The sequence below is a fragment of the Pogona vitticeps genome, chromosome 2 (genome assembly GCF_051106095.1).
Source record: "Pogona vitticeps strain Pit_001003342236 chromosome 2, PviZW2.1, whole genome shotgun sequence".
Classification (NCBI taxonomy): domain Eukaryota; kingdom Metazoa; phylum Chordata; class Lepidosauria; order Squamata; family Agamidae; genus Pogona; species Pogona vitticeps.
Genome location: NC_135784.1, coordinates 205054665 through 205074537, shown reverse-complemented (window position 1 = coordinate 205074537; position 19873 = coordinate 205054665). Strand labels below are relative to the sequence as shown.

General features: G+C 43.0%; 1 protein-coding gene across 4 annotated transcripts in view; it reads left to right on the top strand.

Annotated features, from left to right (window-relative positions):
* ABCA1 (ATP binding cassette subfamily A member 1) overlaps positions 1 to 19873 on the top strand; it is a 125077-nt gene that overhangs the window by 86918 nt on the left and 18286 nt on the right. For all 4 annotated transcript variants that reach the window (XM_020801436.3, XM_072991979.2, XM_020801440.3 and 1 more), the window contains 16 exons: positions 1596 to 1668; positions 2535 to 2737; positions 4101 to 4149; positions 5220 to 5330; positions 6126 to 6274; positions 7132 to 7256; positions 8360 to 8458; positions 9543 to 9732; positions 11299 to 11393; positions 14868 to 14900; positions 15465 to 15570; positions 15917 to 15991; positions 16292 to 16461; positions 17165 to 17342; positions 17745 to 17860; positions 17955 to 18099. In XM_020801436.3, the coding sequence (XP_020657095.3) occupies positions 1596 to 1668; positions 2535 to 2737; positions 4101 to 4149; positions 5220 to 5330; positions 6126 to 6274; positions 7132 to 7256; positions 8360 to 8458; positions 9543 to 9732; positions 11299 to 11393; positions 14868 to 14900; positions 15465 to 15570; positions 15917 to 15991; positions 16292 to 16461; positions 17165 to 17342; positions 17745 to 17860; positions 17955 to 18099 (1917 nt within the window). The remainder of the gene's footprint in view (positions 1 to 1595; positions 1669 to 2534; positions 2738 to 4100; positions 4150 to 5219; positions 5331 to 6125; positions 6275 to 7131; positions 7257 to 8359; positions 8459 to 9542; positions 9733 to 11298; positions 11394 to 14867; positions 14901 to 15464; positions 15571 to 15916; positions 15992 to 16291; positions 16462 to 17164; positions 17343 to 17744; positions 17861 to 17954; positions 18100 to 19873) is intronic.

Genomic DNA, 19873 nt, shown 5'->3' with positions numbered 1-19873 from the left:
TATGGGATTTCTGTGTTTGAGAAAAGGGCATTAGTTTCATGGTCCTGGATGCCCTCCTCTCACCATCTCATTACACACAGAAGCTGAACTGGGAGTTACTGGTGTTCTTCTGCTAGCATGCAAAGAACTTCCTATCTAAGCAACTGACTGAATGCTAGGACAGGGGCTTTCTAGAATGTGCTTCACTTTTCTGTCGTTAATGAAAATTTCTATTTTGATGTTTCAAAATAGTTTTTACTTACTCCTTTTAATATGACAACTGATTCAGCTACACTTTAAAATTTATAATACGTATTTTAAATTGTACTGCTTTTTAATTATGAAAAAAGTAGTAAGATCACATATAAATGCATCAGAAAATAAAAGCATCAGGCCAATGTTCAGGGTCAGTATTCTTGGGACTCGCCGAGGTCTTTGTCCCAGTGGGGGGTGGGGGGAACAGGACCCACTTCCAGTCCTTGGAATGTTATGGACTAGTGGCTTCTCCCTTTAGTTCCTGCTGCCATTTCACCTGCCCTTTCCAAATGAGCAAGCAGAAAGAGAAGTAGGAACAGGAATCTCCTCATACTTTGTCCTTGTTTTGCATTTGCTCAGAAGAGATGCTCCCTCAACTAGTGGAGGATATCCATTTGTCATAATAAATAATAATTGTGTGCCATCAACTCAGTTCTGTTTTATGGCAGCTCAGAAGTGATGTACTATCCCCCTTCTTCAAGGGGGCCATCTTGGGACTGTGCAGCCGGCCCAAGGCCACACAGGCTGGCTCTACGTACAGGAGGCACAGTGGAGAATCGAACTCCCAGGCTCTGGCTTCACAACCAGAGACCTAACCCACTGAGCTATCCAGACAACTTCCATTTGTCATCGCACAATGCTTTTTGCATCTCTCTTTCTTGTCTTTAATGTGTTTTGTTTTGTGATTGGATGGTAAACACAAGTTTAGTTTGCAAGTCTGGTTCCTCTACTATAGAAGGAGAATCAGTTAATCGGAGGGAAAATACTTCCTCCATAATTTCTTCCCTGAGAGGTGCTGCAGGTTATAGCCAGAGAGAGAAGTGAGTAGATGGTGAGCAGCGAGAGTGATGAAGACAAAGAAGGGGACCCTCTTAAGGAGTGGGGTCCACTGGAGCACATTTTACCCCCAGAGTTTTACAAAATCCCAAACTGGAGTTGCACAAGTGTAGGACCTCCCTAAATCTTTTATCCAGACAACAAAGTTTGGGACACAGAATGTTACATTCTGTGTCCAGTGAAGGCTGGGGTGGGAGAGGAAACATGTCACTTTCATCCTACCCCACGTTGAGTTTGCTCTGACAAAAAGAGATTGGGTTGAAAAGTGCTTTGGCCTCAAGTTAGAAATAAAACCCCATTCTTAAGGATATAGCTGCTTAGACGTCATTGTCTTCTTTTATAGTTTTTTTTAAAAAATGAAGATTGCATATTTTTCCATTTTTTAAATCTTGACTTCCTTTCAGATCAGAGACAATTGGTTCACCCTTTTCTTTCTTTTCTTTCTTTCTTTCTTTCTTTCTTTCTTTCTTTCTTTCTTTCTTTCCTTCTTTCTTTCCTTCTTTCCTTCTTTCTTTGTTAACTAGGAAGACAGTGTGTCTCAGAGTAGCTCTGATGCTGGGCTGGGCAGTGACCATGAAAGTGACACCCTGACAATAGGTAAGTTTTCCCTCCAGTAAACTGTGAAACATTCAGATTGCTTCGTACACTCCAGACAACAGTAGTTCAAGCTGATAGAGTGTAACTCTTTAACTATCCATAGATACGATGGGTTATTTTGGGATAGTGTTTCTTCCTGAAATGTCCACCCAACTTCACCCGCATAATCCCCTAAAGACTTATAGTACTGATAAATATGTTGTTTGACTTGGTTAGGATACTTTCACATCCAGAGTTTGCTTCTGCCGGCAGGAACAGACCTGTCGTTCTGAAGGCTCCTGCTACCAGAAACTTCAGGGAAGCAGTTTTCATACCCATGTTCCACACCGCCTTTCCCGCTCTCTGTCCCTCCCTCCAGAGCAAAGTTTGAGGGGGGCATTGCAGACATTGCAGAGTGGGGTGGGGTTCAGAAGGAATCCTACTATCTCCTGACTCAGTGATCCTCAACCTTGGGCCTCCAGATGTTCCTGGACTTCAACTCCCAGAAATCCTGGCCAGCAGAGGTGGTGGTGAATGCTTCTGGGAGTTGCAGTCCAAGAACATCTGGAAGCCCAAGGTTGGGGACCACTGTCCTGACTGGTAGAGGGAAGCTTCTGCTGGGCGAGAACACTTCCAGGAACAGGAGCAGCTCTTCCTTTTACAGGAAGTGAAGTTTGATCACCCTGCACACACTCCCCACATGAACTTAGGTGCTTTGAAACAAATAAAGGATTTTTATCTTAACCATGGCAAGAGTGGGCAGAGGAACAGGCATGCCAGTCATCTAAAACATCGAATATTAAAGCATGGTTATTTGCTCTTAGTACAACAGCACAGTATGAAACTGCCGGCATCAGAGAAGTCTAATGGCAGCTTCATTCTTCCAGATGTATCTGCAATTTCCAATCTCATTACGAAACATGTTCCTGAAGCCAAGCTGGTAGAGGACATTGGCCACGAGTTAACGTATGTTTTGCCATATGAAGCAGCTAGAGAAGGAGCTTTTGTGGAGCTTTTCCATGAGATCGACGACCGCCTCTCTGACTTGGGCATCTCCAGCTATGGCATTTCTGAGACTACTCTGGAGGAGGTATGTGAACAATGGGAAGGGACAGGAGCTTTTCTCAAGTGTTGTGATGGCTGCGTGTTCAGGTAGATATGGCATGGTTCATGCAGTTCCCGCCCTCCCCCAATGGCCATGATTCAGATATTCTTCTTTTACACACACACAGAGCCATGCGCAGCGGGTGTCCTTTTTCAGCATAGGTCAGAGACTTCTGCACGGCACATTACGCACAGAGCCTCTAAACCGCACGAAAAGCAAGTTGCCTTGTGATACAAGGAGCTGAAACTCAGAGGTCCCTGCTGCTTATGTGGATCCAATCACATTGGATCCATTGACGACAACGACGATGATGGTGATGATGATGTGCTATCAGGTCATCTCCAACTTACAGTGACCCAGGATTTTCTAGTTACAAAGTACTTGCAAGTGGTTTACTTGCCCTTCCTTCTGGTGGCATTTTGGGATTGTGAAGCTTGCCCAAGGCTGTGCAAGTGGCAGAGATCTTAACCCTCTTTATCCACACATACTCAGGGGGATCTGAGCTGGTCTGTCTCCCAGGAGGCACAGTCAGGATTCAAACTCCCAACCATTGGATCTGTAAGCACATACTTCAAGCCCTTTGAGCTGTATCGGCTTCAGCCATAGGACGCTCTCAATTGCAGCCTGTGAACTCAGTCTTATGAGACACAATATGTTATTAGAACATACAGCTCTTACATGCAGGGAGCTTTTAAAACGCCCCCCTCCATTTATCTGTATACATTTCCCATGGTTGCTGACAGCAAGAAGAACAAAATGTAAAAGAAAAAGAAATTAAGTACCCCTCACAGTTATAGTTTTTCTTATGTAAACCAAAGATTAATAGTAGCAGGATAAAACTTAAAGAGCTATTTTAAAAAAAAGAATGTGTTTAATCTGTATTGGGTAGAGCATCCCAAAAACTGCAGACTCCTGCTGAGAATGATATTTTTCTCATTCTGAAGAGCTTTTTCATGGCAGATTGTAAAAATGTTTGGGATTCTCTGGCCTGCACCCCACAGTGTTTGTGTTAGTTTGGGAGAAAATGTAACAGTGGATTCTACTCAATAAAGCTGGATATGAGCTGAAACCAATTTGTTTTCATCCTGATGGTGCACAAATCCTGTGTTGTTTTTGCATGCTATAAGGTTGAAGAGCTTTACACAGTTTTAAAATATAACCCTATAGCAATCATCCCCAAACTAGCATCCTCCAGATGTGTGGCACCACAACTCCCAACACCATATTTCTTTCTTTCTGGGAATAACTAGAACTGTAGTCTAATAGAACTGGAAGGGAAGGATGCCGTACAATATGGCTACTGTCCAAAACAGCTTACTCAGTAATTTTCAATCCCTCTGTCTTTCAGATATTTCTCAAAGTGGCAGAAGACAATGGTGTGGATGCAGAGACCTCAGGTAAATCTGTTTGTAAATATGATTTTATGCAACTTTTGCTTCTAAGGATGTTATTTCTGTTCGGACTTTATGGGTCTCTGCATGGAGTCTACCAAAAAAACCTCACTATTCCACATGGCAAACGTGGCCATTCTCTTTGAAATTCTTTCCCTTTGTGAATCAGCCCAAATGCAAGCAAAACCCATGCAAGACACAGCAGGCATAGCAGTCTTCCAGATGTTTTGAACTAGAACACCCATAATTCAATGCTGGCAAGGAATATTAGGAGATGGATGAAGAGCACAGATTCCCCGCCCCAAGTGATGTGATACATTTGTAAAGCAGGTTTGGATTATTACAGCCTCCATCAGGAAACGTTGTGGGGTGGCTTTAGGTGACTGCCGTGTCATTCACGCAAGTCTTTTAGCAAGCTAAGTGCTAGAGCAGAGGTGTTCAAATGGAGTTCCTATTTACGTGGTCTACAGAAACCTTGCAGAAAAAGTCAGTAATACCTTTACTAGGTCCCACACTTGACTTTTTCTCCCCTGAAGACAAACCAAGAGCATTTTGATGGTTGGATAGTCTGATAGGCACCTAGTTACAGGACCTAGTGATTTCACACTATGGCACTGACATAATCTGCTAATTATTCCATACAAAAATTTGAGCCTGCAGTTCTCATACTATGAGTAACACTGCCGTAATGAAAATGATGCCAAAGATGAAAGAAAAAAGGTCCTTAGAACAGTGATGAAACAATGAGTCATTTTGTTAAGTTTGCCTCAGGAACCTCACACCAGGGTTCGGTGATAAAATTTTGAGAAGCCCCCATAGATTCTGATGTCCTCTTGTTCATGCCCAGTTTCGAACCAGGATCTCATCTGTTCTTGAGGTACACACACGTGTGAGACTTCCTTCTGTCCCTTTTGCCTGGAGAACATCTTGGCTGAGCAGTGCTTTTAGACATGAAAGGGAACCATCAGGCACTTATGGTTGTTTCATTAACACCTTTGCTCCTGTCAGGGCGTAAAAGTTGGAGCTGGTGGTCGAACAGCTTGTAAGCCAAGTGTTTTTTGTTTTCGTTTTTCCAGATGGCACATTACCTGCCCGAAGAAGTCGTCCCTTTGGAGACAGGCAAAGCTGCCTTCGTCCATTCACTGAAGATGATGCTTTTGACTCCAATGATTCTGACATAGATCCAGGTAAACAGAGGGCAGAGGGAAGACCACTGTATGTCTTTTTGGCTTATCGCTAATGAAATTCAACAGCAAAAGGGTGTGTTTCTGTTTGATGGCAAACTATGCTATTTGATTGATGCACACCTACAGATTCATTATGTGATCCTGTTTAAAAATCCATAGTCCCTTATATTCCTTTTTAGGGAAGTCCACACATTCATGCGGGAGTCATAAAGTCTGAGTAATGCAGTAATTTGCATTTATGTTTGAAACAGCTTAGTCCTGGTATATCCCAAACAAACAAGCAAGAAACAGACCAGAAGGAAAAAAAATCTATCTAAATGTGGAATGGAGAGTAAGAAAGAGCCTTCCTTAGAGTGTTAGTCCCTGGAAGTTTATAAAGTTGAGCATTTCTGAAATGCAGTTGCCCGGTTGTCTGTGGCAACTGTGAATTTGTTTTTGGCAAGTGCCTCATCTTTCCCGGCCCTCTCTCCTCCTGGATATGTCAGGAGATTTGGGGAAGGAGGCAGCCACAAACCACGGCTTGCATTCCGAGCCCAACCAGCATCGATGGGGGCTTTCTCAGGTCTGTTGGAACACAGATATCTCTGAAAGTCTTCTCTTGAGTTGCTGCTTGCTTTGATCCACCCAAGGCGTTAGGGTGGGTAGCTAAGTGAAATGGTTGCTTTCCTCCCGCCTGCTAGTTTGTGCTTTTTCTCACATCTGCTGAAATCAGAGAACATACCCTATCCAGGGGTGATCCCTCAACCCAGAAGAAGGGAGTGATCGTCTTAATGAATTGCCATTATTTCCTCGCAGAGTCCCGGGAGACTGACTTGCTCAGTGGAATGGATGGCAAAGGATCCAGCCAGATGAAGGGCTGGAAGCTGACCCAGCAGCAGTTTGTAGCCCTGCTCTGGAAGAGGTTGCTTATTGCCAAACGTAGCAGAAAGGGCTTTTTCGCCCAGGTGAGAGGAGCGTTTCTGCCTGCAAATTGTAACATTGCCCTGGTGTCTCAAAAACCCTTTCTTTCTCTCTCCCTTGTGTGTGTGTGTGATAAACCCACTATTTGAAACTGAGGGTCAATGCAGACCCACTTTAAAGATGTAGCTAGCAGTTACTTTCTCCCACCCCCACCACCCCCAATTTGTTTAATCTTGAATAAGTACAGGATCTAAAGTCCAGTTTGAAGCTACAGTGCATGAGGGTATGAGGTTTGTCCCCTTCCCAATGTGTCAAAGTTCTGAAATGTATATTTGCAAAATGGTGATCCCTTGAAGGCAAAGCCCTTTGAGGGACACTAAATTCTTTTAATACTGCACTTCCATGGTGCCTCTCAATCCCCTAGAAGACTTTTGGTATCACTACAGCTTTCCTGTTTGACAGTGACTGATTAGCTGACATGCAGTAGCCATTATGGTCTGATAATGTCTGACTGTAAACTAAGCAATATGATTTAGGACACGGTGTGGACATCATCTATTCTGCCGATCTCAACAAGGCACATACTGGTGTCGACATTCAGCTTTTGGAATCAGAAAACTAAATTTTGTTTCAACTCTATGGTGCAGCATTTGTGCAGTTGGCATCCAGTGCCCTTTGAAAGGATTTTCACCACAAAGTACTGTAATAAAATTATTTGGTTTTAAATGTGGGTTTTTGCATTGGCACAGTTCAGCCTCATTGCCACCAGAGGGCAGTGCGATTGAAAAAGCCTGTATGTCCGCGACTGCTTCTTTTTGATTCTGTGGCTGGGTCTTTACACTCTTATTCCTTAGAACATCTGAAGAGAATTTTTCTTCCCTCCCTCCTTCTGCAATTTCAGATTGTCCTCCCAGCTGTCTTTGTTTGCATTGCTCTCCTGTTCAGTTTGATTGTGCCTCCCTTTGGTAAATATCCAAGCCTGGAACTGCAACCGTGGATGTATGATGAGCAGTACACATTTATCAGGTACACATTAGACCAGAGGAAAGGAAGCAACATTGAAGTGGCACGCGTGGCGTTTGGGTGTGGGGGAGGCTCAGTGGGTAAAGGGTGGGAGTATAGTCCGGTGGGGTGGTGAGTAACGTGGGAGTGCATGTGCAGGATGCGGCCCATAAGCAAGGGAGCTGGAGACAGTCAGAGCAGGAGGCAGTACACAAAGAGCAGAACGTATCTGTAGAATGGTGTTGAAAACAGAAGATCCTCATTTGATCCCTAAAGGCCGATGGGAAGCTCACCCCAGGGTCTCGAAGGAAGGAAGAGGCTATGTCCTACAGAAGACGTTTTGCATCTACGCGTAGTGAACAGTGATCTTAGTTCAGACCAGGAGGTTCCAGCCTGAAAACATTAAGACTTGGGGGTACTCTGATGAGAAAATGTTATTTAAATAGGGGTGGGGGGGGGAGAGAACTGCTTTGCAAGTTCAGGCAGATAAAAATCATATTTGCATAGAATTCTACTTGCATCTACAATGTAGGAATTTTCAGAAGAGGAGTTTGTGTTAATCTGTTTCAGATTCTTAAAAAGTTGGATTTTTAAGAAAACACAAATGTGTTGTGGCTCCCTTGAGACTAACAAATTAATTTCTATGTGAGTTTCCACGGATTACAATCCACGGATTCAGACGCATGGAAATAGATGCATGTTCTCCATGCATCAGAAGAAAGGGATGATAATCCACACAAGGGGATACAAAAATAAGTTTGTTAGTCTTCAGAGTGCCACAGTACTTCTGAATACAAACAAACAAACAAAAAACAGTGTAATGCAAATTAACACTGATAGTGATTCTTACGGAGTGTCTGAGTGGGCTTTGGGAAAAGATCCAGTACATTGACTGGGGTGCCTGTGCTTAGCAACAGTTGTCGGTTTCTATGCAATTACAGAGAAATTTATGGTTTCTGTGCAAGCAGTGCACAGGTGTGCATCGTTTTGTCTGAAGCAAAGGGCTTCATCTTCCTGAACTTTTCCTTCCTCTTCAATTTACACATTGCTGTTATCTCTGGCTGCATATGAGTTCAAAGACCCGAGTCTTGATGTATGATTTTATTTTTAAAAAAATCTATCTGCAGCAATGATGCTCCAGAAGACACCGGCACACAGAAGCTACTGAATGCTCTCCTCAGCAAACCTGGTTTCGGGACTCGCTGCATGAGTGGGCACTCCATCCCGTAAGTAGAATTCGTGCAGGCTCCTTGTGACAAGTGGAGTTTGGGGGGGGGGAGGTGGGCCCAGAAGAAGACAAAGGGCTGGAACAAATCAAAGCAACACTCACATATCACTGGACTCTGCATCATGGATTTTTTGGTAACAACTGGCTAGGCATCTCATCCACCATTATTCTGCAAAAGAGGCAGAACATGATGCTGGGCTGTGAAGTGTGACCTCTCCCCTCGCAACCTTCTAACACAGCTCTTTTGATTCTGGAGTCCACCAGATGTGTGGCAGAACAACCATCATCCACAGACAACAGGGCATCTGGCTGAGTTTGATGTGGACTCTGCCAGCTTGGGGAGGGCAGTTCTCTCCTTATGGTTGCAATGAATCACTTGGAAGTGTCCGGACCTAACCTGGTGAAACCTCCATTGCCAGGGAAACTGCTGATGTTCTGGGACAGAGCTTTTATAGTTCCTGGTACAGTGGTGCCACGCATTACAACATTAATTCGTTTGAGCGAAATCGCTGTAGAACGAAAACGTAATGCGAAAACAAAAAGCGCATTGAAACCCCTTCACTGCGTTCCATTGGGCTGGAAACTCACCGTCCAGCGAAGGTCCTCCATAGGCCGGCCATTTTCGGTGGCTGTCTTGCAAGGAATCCGTCCAAAAACACAGTGGGGAGCCATTTTATTTACCCGGTGGCCATTTTGAAACCACCGATCAGCTGGAGGAAAATCGTCGTTTTGCGAAGAATCGGTTCCCGAAGCAGGGAACTGATCATCGCAAAGTGGAAAAACCCCATTCAGACCATCGTTTTGCGATCACAATTGCGATCACAAAAAGATCGTCGTAATGCGGTTTTGTTGTAATGCGGGGCAATCGTAAAGCGAGGCACCACTGTATCTTCTGAACCCTTAGTTCAATGGTAGCTTTGCTCCAAACCTGATTCTGTATTCGAAAACTGGCTAGAATCCTGTTGTTTTGTGTAGTTAAGTCACAACTAAATTTTGCCCACTGATTCAGTGGAACTTACAGTTGACTCCTTTGGCTTCTGAAGTGTTGGTGATGCTGTCTTTCTGGCTCTTGCTTTGTGCAGAGATAGCCCTTGTTCTGTGGGAGAAGAAGAATGGACCACTGCTCCTGTGTCCCCGGATGCCAGGGAAATACTGGAAAATGGCAACTGGACCATGGAGAACCCCTCCCCGTCCTGCATGTGCAGCAGCGAGAAGATCAAGAAAATGCTTCCGGAGTGTCCCCCAGGAGCTGGTGGCCTACCTCCTCCCCAGGTATAGCAAACTCTGGTTGCTTTGGGGTTTTGGGGGGAGCAAAGGGACAAGTTAGCCTATGAGTCTTTCTGCCAATGCCTGTTAAGAAGGCCAGCCCACTTGTACCTCCTGAAATCAGACAAATTGAGATTAAAGAGAAATGCATAAAGAGGTGAACAGTATTAGAAGGGTGGATTAGGTGAAGTGTAATCTATACTGTATTTATGAATGAGATAAGAGCCTCGTGGTGCAGTGGTTAAAATGCTGTACTGCAGCTAAAACTGTGCTCACGACCTGGGGTTCAAATCCCAGGTAGCCGGCTCAAGGTTGACTCAGCCTTCCATCCTTCCGAGGTCGGTAAAATGAGTACCCAGCTTGCTGGGGGGGGGGGCAATGTGTAGCCTGTATAATTAAAAATTGTAAACCGCCCGGAGAGTGCTTGTAGCGCTATGGGGCGGTATATAAGTCCAAAAAATAAAATAAAATAAATAATGCTTAATGTGTGCAAATGAGAGAAACTTTTAAACTGTAACCTATAGTTCAGAACACCATTCTGAACACGATAGAGAACACAATTCGCATCAGCTGCACTCAGACTGGTCAGTGAGAAGGATGCCAGAAATAGGGATGTGAAAATTTGTCCATGTATTTATTTCTATTAGTTATTTGCACCCTTCCATCCCCAGAGAGAGTTTTTGTGGGAGAAAACATCCCAGCTCCTTCTGTGGGATGCTGGGGGTGGCAGAGGTCAGGGAAGGAAGGAGTATCACTGCCTAAAAATATAGCAGCCCTTGTCCAGGGGAGGGAGGGAGGGAATTCAGATCATTCGCAGGATCCGACCACAATTCTTGGCCTGCTTATGACTTCTTTCTCTTCCTGCAAGGGAGTTCACACTTTTTCTTGTATGTCCTTTTACTATGGATGCATTTCTCTCAGTGTGCGTGTGTTTCACATTTTAATCTTGTACACATTCTTGTGTATACTTTGAAAAGAGAAACAAAGGGATGTTTGTGCTTTTCTCCCAATAATGGGTTATTCAGAAGATTGGCATGCATTTTCATTAACAATCTTGGAAATTATCTGCGCATTGGATAATTTTGTAAAGAAATCTTAGTTAATGGAGACTTGTTTTCTATCCCTGCCTGAAAGCAATAGCACATAACCAACTGTTTAAAGGGGGATAAAAATAGTTTAAATAATAAATAAGTAAATAAACAAACTTTTGGAGGGCAGGTGGTTCTTCCCCCTTCATATACTTTGTCACTGATTTCACACTGGATCTTCTCCTATTCTGGAACAAAACAAAAGGTTGCAATTCTTGTTAAAACAGTGGGTCTCTAGCAGGAACTGATTCTTCTAGTGGACATCCAGAATAAGTTGCTTATTCAAAGATGCTACTGTGTTTTGCTGCAATTCCCAATTTTATGTCTTGTTTTTCCCAGTAATTAGCTGATAAAATTCTGTCAGCCTTTCAACCAAAGCTTTGTGTTTCTTCATAATGTTAGATTATGATTATTGAATTGCCTTATGACGAGCAATATCCTCTTGGGTTTTTTTCTATTACCCTCCCCTGCCAATTGGCCACAGAGAATACAGAATACCACAGACATCCTGCAGAACCTGACGGGCCGCAACATCTCTGATTATCTGGTGAAGACCTACACTGAGATCATTAGGAAAAGGTATTTTGTGGATTAGATGCCCAGTATGTCTCATTTTGCTGTTGCTACTCTTGCTTGAGTGGGGGAGTACTCCTTTAACAACCTAGGTTTGAATTTAGGTGGGGTTTAACTTTGCTTCAGTGTCTAGGAATTATGTAAAGGTGTGTAGCATTAAAGCTGCAGGGCTGAAGTTGGATTTTTAAGAAATTAAGATGGAAAATAATAATCTCTGGACTCCCTGATGTTCTCTCCATGGCACAACAGGTCCTGTAGTGAGACTTCTTGCCCATACAATAAGGGTGGGCAATATCAGAAGAACCAGGTCATATGACAGGTATCCATTATAAGGCTTTTTTCCTGTGCCAGCGTTTTCCCCAGGAAATTTATAGAACTATAATAGAATTCAAAGGGCATTCTCTCTTTTAGTATATAGTACCTGGGGTTTTTTTGGCAATTATTCAAGCATTTTCAAAGTCCCCTTCCTCATACTTCTTGAAGTGCTCCCTTTAAATTGTGTCTTGAAACCAAGACTATAATCAAAAGTTCTCTGGACTTCCAACTTGACGCAGCGACGAAACAGCAGCAGGAGGACAGAGCTCTGTCCCTTGGGCTGAATTCTGACCTGTTTGGGACCAGGGGGTTAAACCCACCCTAAAGAGGTGGTGAAATAGGGGAGAAGCCTGTTGATCACGAGGGGGATGGTGATTACCACCGTTTGATCCGGGAAACTCTCCAAACAACCAGCGGGCAGAAACAAGCAGCTGAACAGCTTGCTTGCAAGTTGTCGGCAGCCAGCAATAGAGACGCGATAAATCAGCTAATTGACATCACTGTTATCATTGGGTGAGAAATATATTTTATCAGTGTACTGCTTTATGACTATCCCTGGATGAGACAATTCCTATAACAGATATAGTGCCTCATATCCTCACTACTTATAGAGCAGCAGTGGATATGGAGAGAGGGAAGAGATGCAAAGAAAATAAATTGGACATTAATTAGACATTTAATTATACTTCAAGGAAGGAAGTTTTGGTATTACTTTGGTGTTAGAAACTTAAGAAATCTTTCTCTTAAAATCATCATTAGCTAAACAATTCTTGGGAGTTGAACTTGTCTATGTTATGGCTACAGTTATCTACAGCATTGGCAAAAGGCCCAGAGCAATGACCTTTAGCACTCTACGGTGCTTTTGACTTCCTTTTTTTCCTGAGGAATGAACTGAAGTATAGACAAATTAACCCTAGAAAGCCTAATCGTGCCAAAGTGGAATTGTTAAACTGTATCCTGGGTGAACTTGACTAGAGCATAGGCCAGGACAGAATTAATACCGGAATGGATTGCCTCTGTGGCTGGATTACAAAAGACATCAGGCCATGAATACAAACATCGAGTGAACTACAGTGGACCCTTGACTTACAGACGGCTTGACTTACAGACTTTTTGAGTTACAGACTTCTCTGGCCGCAAAATTTAGGTTTGACTTGCAGACTGAGAATTGACTTACAGACCAGAAAGAAACCAAAATGGAACAAAAACGGCCTGTTACGGGATTAATCGGTTTTCAATGCACTGTAGGTCAATGGAGACTTGACTTACAGACTTTTTGACTTGAGAACCGCCTTCCAATACGGATTAAGTTCTCAAGTCAAGACCCCACTGTATTTGGTGAGCAAGTGTCCTTGAGCCTTCAATCAGGGGAAACCCTTTATATCTGAGACTGGATTCAAGTGGAAGCAAATATTCATGGAATTGGAGTGATTACTTTAAGCAAATGGACAATTTTCACTTGGAATACAAATATCTGGGACACAATGCTACAACAAGGAAAATTTTGGGATGAAACAAAATCTATCCTTCAGGCAATTTTTGAAGTAGTGAGATCCCACAACAAAGAGGTGAAGTTATTCAATGAGCAGTTAAGGAAGGGCTGTAGTCAACAGGAGACAGGGAATAATGAACAAGGAGATGAGAGGGTGGTGGATAATGTATGCCAATCAAAGGAGGGGCTAGAGAAAATCAGAGGAGAACATTTAGGAGATCTAATTCTAACCCTGGAGCCAAGGAGAGCATTAGGTGTGCTAAGGGAAGATAAGGGGAGAGAACCAGCAGATTTAATTAAAAATAGCTTGGAAGATCTATTGGAGATAGATCAAGTGCATTAAAATGATCTCAGATGGTACAAGGGACTGCAGAATTTTTAGAGAGATAGAAATAAGAATTGGGAAAAGACAAACAAGAGAAGGAGTTACTTAGAAAGATGAAAAGGAAAAAAAAGGTGGCCTTCAACGGTGAAAACATGTATATACCTAACTTCTTGAATTGCAAGGGGACATATTTTATATATATATTAGAAAAGGGATTAAACTGAAATAAGGGATCACTAATCAGGGTAAAGGCATAACACGGTGGTTCTTAAGGTAAATTGAAGCTTGAAATAAGGATGAGGTAAAATCCTTATTTCAAGCTTAGATGTGATATTGATATAGACATGACAGAAAATGTGGAGATAGAAATTGCTAAACAATTACCGTATTTTTCGCACCATAAGATGCAGTTTTCCCCCACAAAACAGGGGGGGTGGAAAGTCTGTGCGTCTTATGGAGCGAAGAAAACAGATTATATTTTCCTGTTTTCTTCTCCTAAAAAATTGGTGCGTCTTATGGAAAGGTGCGTCTTATGGAGCGAAAAATACGTTATATGAAGAAAATCTGCATAAATGCTTTAGATAGCATCTTTTATGTGTTAGGAACCTATTTAGTTATTATTGGTATAAAATGCAAAGTTGCAGTTAAATCATCTCAAAATTATATAGATTTGAAACCAGAATTGCTTTTATTAGGTATTTTATTAGAAGATTTTGAGAACATTGTATACTGTGAGAGCAATATTATGATAGTAGCCAACATGGTACACTAAAATACACACATGAATGGATTAAGTGCTTAAAAATGTATAAATTTTGAAGGGACAACTAAGAAGACACCAAGACACAAAAACAAATTATAAGCTACTCATGTAACACAATGTTTAACAAGCACAAACTGAATGTAGATATATTGAAAAATTAATTTTAAAAAAATTAAAGAAAAAGCTTCCTGGAAGCAGATCTTCCCCAAAGATACCTGGGAATTGCAGTCTTCTCAAGTGAGCTACTCTCTCTCTCTGCCCACCCAGAGTGCACGTGGGGAAATAAGATGTTCTTGGACTGTAGCTGCCAGAAGCCTTTGCCACTCGCTGTACTGGCCAGGATTGCTGGGAGATGTAGTCCAAGAACATATGGGGACCCAAGGAAGGGAACCCCTGCTTTAGGGGGTAAACTACACATTATGCTGTGGCTGTGTGAAATGATGCCTGACAGCACTTTTGCCATTGAAAAGCACCCTTATTTTCCAGTGTGTTCTGTCACAGTGCTTGCTGAATATGGGACTGGGTGGTTCTTGCAGAGGGTCTTCCTACTATAACAAGCACTGTTCTCTCCTTTTGCCTCCATAGTTTGAAGAATAAGATCTGGGTGAATGAATTCAGGTAAATACAGCTTTCTTTTTTTAACTTTTGTAAGTCTTGTTCACCCCCCGTGCATCCCAGTCTCTACTGCTTCCTCAGAGTGATATTCACATTTTCAATAAGCTTTCGAGCTCCTTCCATCTTGACTCTCCCTGTTCAGTCGCTGTTCTCGGAGTCCGTATTCACGGGGGTCACACCGTGGAGCTGAGCACAGAGAGATCTTGTGACTCAGGGGCATGTGTGGAACACTGCCTTGGGAAAGCGGGGCATAGCATCCCTCGCTCAAGTGAAACTAGGAACAGCGTTACTCCTGGAGCAAGCCTGGCTCTACCTTCAGGCAAATGGAGGCATCTGCCTCAGATGGCAGGTGTTTAGAATAGCAAAGGCTGCCCTCCTGCCAGATGAGTGTGTGGCCTGTCAACGCAATCCCATTTTGCTAGGCAGCAAACAAGAAACACAAGCCTGAAATTACACACAAACACACCTGCACGCATGTAGGTCAAACCCTTTTTTACAGCATGGTGGGAGACGTATAGGCAAAAGTCAATCTGTGCTTTAACAGTGGTTGTTGTCATGGTTTCTTAGGTATGGTGGCTTTTCCCTGGGAGCCAGCAGCTCCGTTATGCTTCCTCGACATGAAGAAGTGAATGATGCCATCAAGCAGGTGAAGAAAATCCTCAAAACAGTCAAGGTAAATAATAAAGATACTTCTTTTTCTAGAGGAAATCTCCTCCCACTGGGCTGGTTCCAATATTCGGGAGGTATTTCATAACTTGGTTTTGAAATTTCCTTCAGAGTCCAGGCTGACTCTCACATCACATGAGTGACAGGAAAACACTGGTCTCTTGGGGGATGGGGAAGAAGGATTCCCCTAAAATAAAACGAAGAAGTAGACAAGAAAACAACGTGTCCACTGAGATGGTAGTTTCAACCAAGTGGAGTGAAAAATCACTCCCAGGAAAATGAGTGTAGGGTTATAGCTTAAGGGACCTGACATAAACTTACTTTGACTTGTAATGTGTATTTTTCTTTTTCAGGGGGGTTCTGCAGAACGATTTCTTAACAGCCTGGGGAGCTTCCTGAAGGGCATGGACACAAACGATAACGTAAAGGTAGCGCCTTGTTGCTGCATTCAGAGAGCTAGAGCCATATTGTTCAGAAAACTTTTAAGTGGCTTGATTAAGTGGACACACACACACACACACACACACACACACACACACACACACACACACACACACACACACACACACACACACACACACACACACACACACACACACACACACACACACACACACACACACACACACACACACACACACACACACACACCAAGAGGATGGGCAGGGGTTGGAGGAGACAGATAGTGGGCTGTCAGGATTTTACATGTGTCACATTTCCTTGTTCAGGTGTGGTTCAACAACAAGGGCTGGCATGCCGTGGGGGCCTTCCTCAATGTCATCAACAATGCCATCCTCCGGGCCAACCTGCAAGATGGAGAAAATCCTACAGACTACGGCATCACGGCTTACAATCATCCACTCAACCTCACCAAGCAACAGCTCTCCGAAGTTGCCTTGTACGTCTTGGAGCGATAGTAGGGGTGGGGCGGGCGGCAAGGGAGCCAGGAATATGGGGAAGACTAGTTGACATTCTTGAAATCAAAGAGGTGCTGTTTCTGAGGCTTACCCCAGTGATAGTTGTTTCATTCATTTATTACTAATGATGATGATCATGTGCTGTCAAGTTAATTCTGACTTACAGTGACTATTTTCAGGGTTTTCCAGGTGGAGAGTACTCAAAAATGGTTTACCATTTCCTTCTTCCTCTAAGAATGCCCTGGGATTTTGTAGCTTACCTAAAGCCACACAGGCTGGCTGTACTCACAGGAGGCACAGAGAGAGGAACTGAACTCCCAACTTACCTTAACCACTGAGCTATCCAGCCAGCCACTCATTATTAGTTACACTTGTATCCCACCTTTGCTCCCAAGTCACATACATGGATGTCCTCCCTATACCCTTTTATCCTTACAACAACTCTGTTAGGTCAGGCTGACAGTGAATGTCCCAAATTCACCCTGTTTCATATCTCAGTGTAGGTCTGAACCTGCCTCAGCCAGGTCCCAGTCCAGCAATATACTACACTGGTTCTCAACAATGAGGAAGAAAACTAGACATTTTAATTAAATGAAAGATCTAGTTGTGTGAATGGATTCATGTACATCCATCCAATCAAGGCTAAAGCCAGTTGGTCACTCCATAACATTTCTCTTTGTTCAGGATGACCACCTCCGTGGATGTTTTGGTCTCCATCTGCGTCATCTTTGCCATGTCCTTTGTCCCGGCCAGCTTTGTGGTTTTCTTGATCCAGGAGCGAGTCAGCAAGGCCAAGCACCTGCAGTTCATCAGTGGCGTGAAGCCGGTGATTTACTGGCTGGCTAACTTTGTATGGGACATGGTAAGTCTGTATCTGTTTCTCCCCTCCTACCCTTTTTCGACCACCGAAACAGTGCTGCTTCTAGCAGATGCAGTGCAACTGAAGTGTGTCACGTGTGTCTGCAGTTATGCCCTGGCTTGTTGAAAATGCTAGTAGAGACTCTTGACAGAAAGGGTGGTTCAGGAATTCAACAAACTCTCTTTGCGTGGAGCAGAGGTCCATGTGCCGAGGAAGCAGTTAAAGAGGACACTGGTGCTTTGCTGTGCCATCTTTCTCTCATTGCAGATACACCTGCGGAAACTTAGTTTTCTACATTTCTGGATTTAGGGTTGAGAAATCTCTGCCTTTGGGATGCAACATTAATTTATACTCTTTAGCTTGGAGCTATTCTCACCTCCCCTCTTTTCCCTCTTAACCTTACAGTGCAACTATGTCGTTCCTGCCACCTTGGTTATCATCATCTTCATCTGCTTCCAACAGAAATCCTATGTGTCTTCCACCAACCTTCCAGTGTTGGCTCTCCTCCTCTTGCTCTATGGGTAAGGAAGGCCTCTTTTGCCTAGAGTGCTAGAAGGACCCATTGAGGTGCAGGGAGCGAGCTCCTTAATGGCCCAACTCCTTTCTCTTTGCCAGGTGGTCCATCACACCCCTTATGTACCCAGCATCCTTTGTGTTCAAGATCCCCAGTACAGCATATGTGGTGCTCACCAGTGTGAACCTCTTCATTGGTATCAACGGAAGTGTCGCTACTTTTGTCCTGGAACTGTTCGCCAACAGTGTGAGTTCTCATCAAAAACAAACAAAACATGAACAATAGTCCTTCCCAATTTTGCTCTGCTTGATTTTTATTTATTTACTCATTGGGAAAAGGTGAACCTATGTGATGTGAATTTAATCTGGAAGTTGAGCCATGCCCAGTGTAACTGTGGCTTTCAGGACACAAAATGTCATATTTTGGTCAGTTGATGGGCAAGCTGGCTTTATCTCTCCCCCCCCCACCCCGGGTTTCTTCATTTATTTAAGTTGTAAATTGTTATGTATAATTGAAGCAAAGTATCTGAACAAAGATGGACAACAATGGCAACAAAAATCTGCATAACCTAGGAGCAGAAAGTAGGTGAAAATGTATGGAATAGGTACTGAGAACAATGTAGATACAGGCTTGGCTATCCATCAGGCGTCCATTGCATGAATGACTCCTCTTGCTTACAGGCAGAGGTGAGGTTTTTCCAATGAAAGCAGGAGAGGCAATTTTGACTAAATCCTGCTCCTCCAGTGATTTCCCAAAATAAGGGAAATCACAGGAGTGAGAGGTGGGAGTGGTGCTCGGGGACAGGGACTCACATGGAATTCTGCTTGTGAAATGTTCCTACTAATGCAACCAAATATGGGATCCCATCCTCTACCTGCTGTTTGCATTTGTATAAGCCTTTAGTCAGTCACCTGGAGATAGTTTTTCTGCATTCTTCCAGATATAGCAGGGCTAGTAACTTCTCCTGATCAAACAAACAAACAAAAGGTGAACAGAAATTCTTAAGTGTCTAATGGTGGACCATCCTCTACTCTAATTTGATACATTCCATGCTCCTGCAAGGCAGAATTCAAGACTACATGGGTGTAAGTCAGAGAAAGTCTGGGTGAGGACAAGCATAACCTGGACTGGAGCGCTCAGTTTTACAGCAGAATTGAGAGACATGTGTATACCAGCACGTTGAATGTTAGCCTTCAGTTTTGCCTCTTTGGAAAATTATCTGCACTTTTTAAAAAAAAAGCAGCATTGGAAAAGTAGCCCCTGTTCATCTGCCATGTTATTAATTTGCCTTAAAAGGAGACTTTTTCTTTTTCGTTTAATAGTGTGAGGCTATTAATGTAGTTTCCTGCTGATCATCACATAAAGGGCTATCAAGAGACAGAATTTGTTTTAAGCATGCAGAATCATGTTGCAGAATTTAATGGAAAAATACCTTTGGGCTGAACACTGTGGAAGGTGCTTCCAGTTCTGCCTTACTACTCCAACAGTGCTAAGCCAACTTATAAACTAAAAGCAATCTTCTTCAAAGTAAAATATGATAAGTGCTTGATTTTAAAATCTTGTTTAAGATTTCCAAAATCATTTCCAAGAGTGTGCATATCTACCTCAGAACTTAGAAAAATAAATTTTAAAAAAATATTTTATTTACATACATATTGAATATCCCACATTTTTCTCAATAGTAGCCCTTAAGACACGACTGAAAGGTTAAAAAAAATTTAAATGCAGTAAGTTATACTATGGAAACACAATTAAATGGATTGCCATATTAAAATAGAAACAAAGCTAAAAGCAAAGTAAAAACACATTACTGAAGAAAGGAAAAGTTTTAAGATGTACATGCCATATTGAAAGCCGCTTCCTCCGTAGCCAGGCAGTTGCCAAAAGCTTGGTACAATACACCTACCCTTTTTACCTGCTGGGGGTAAAAGGGGGGGGGGGGAACCTAGTCTCTGTTCGAAGTCTGTTCTCTAACCTGGGAGGGACCTTTGAGAAGTCTTTCTCTCGCCCCCTCACCAAA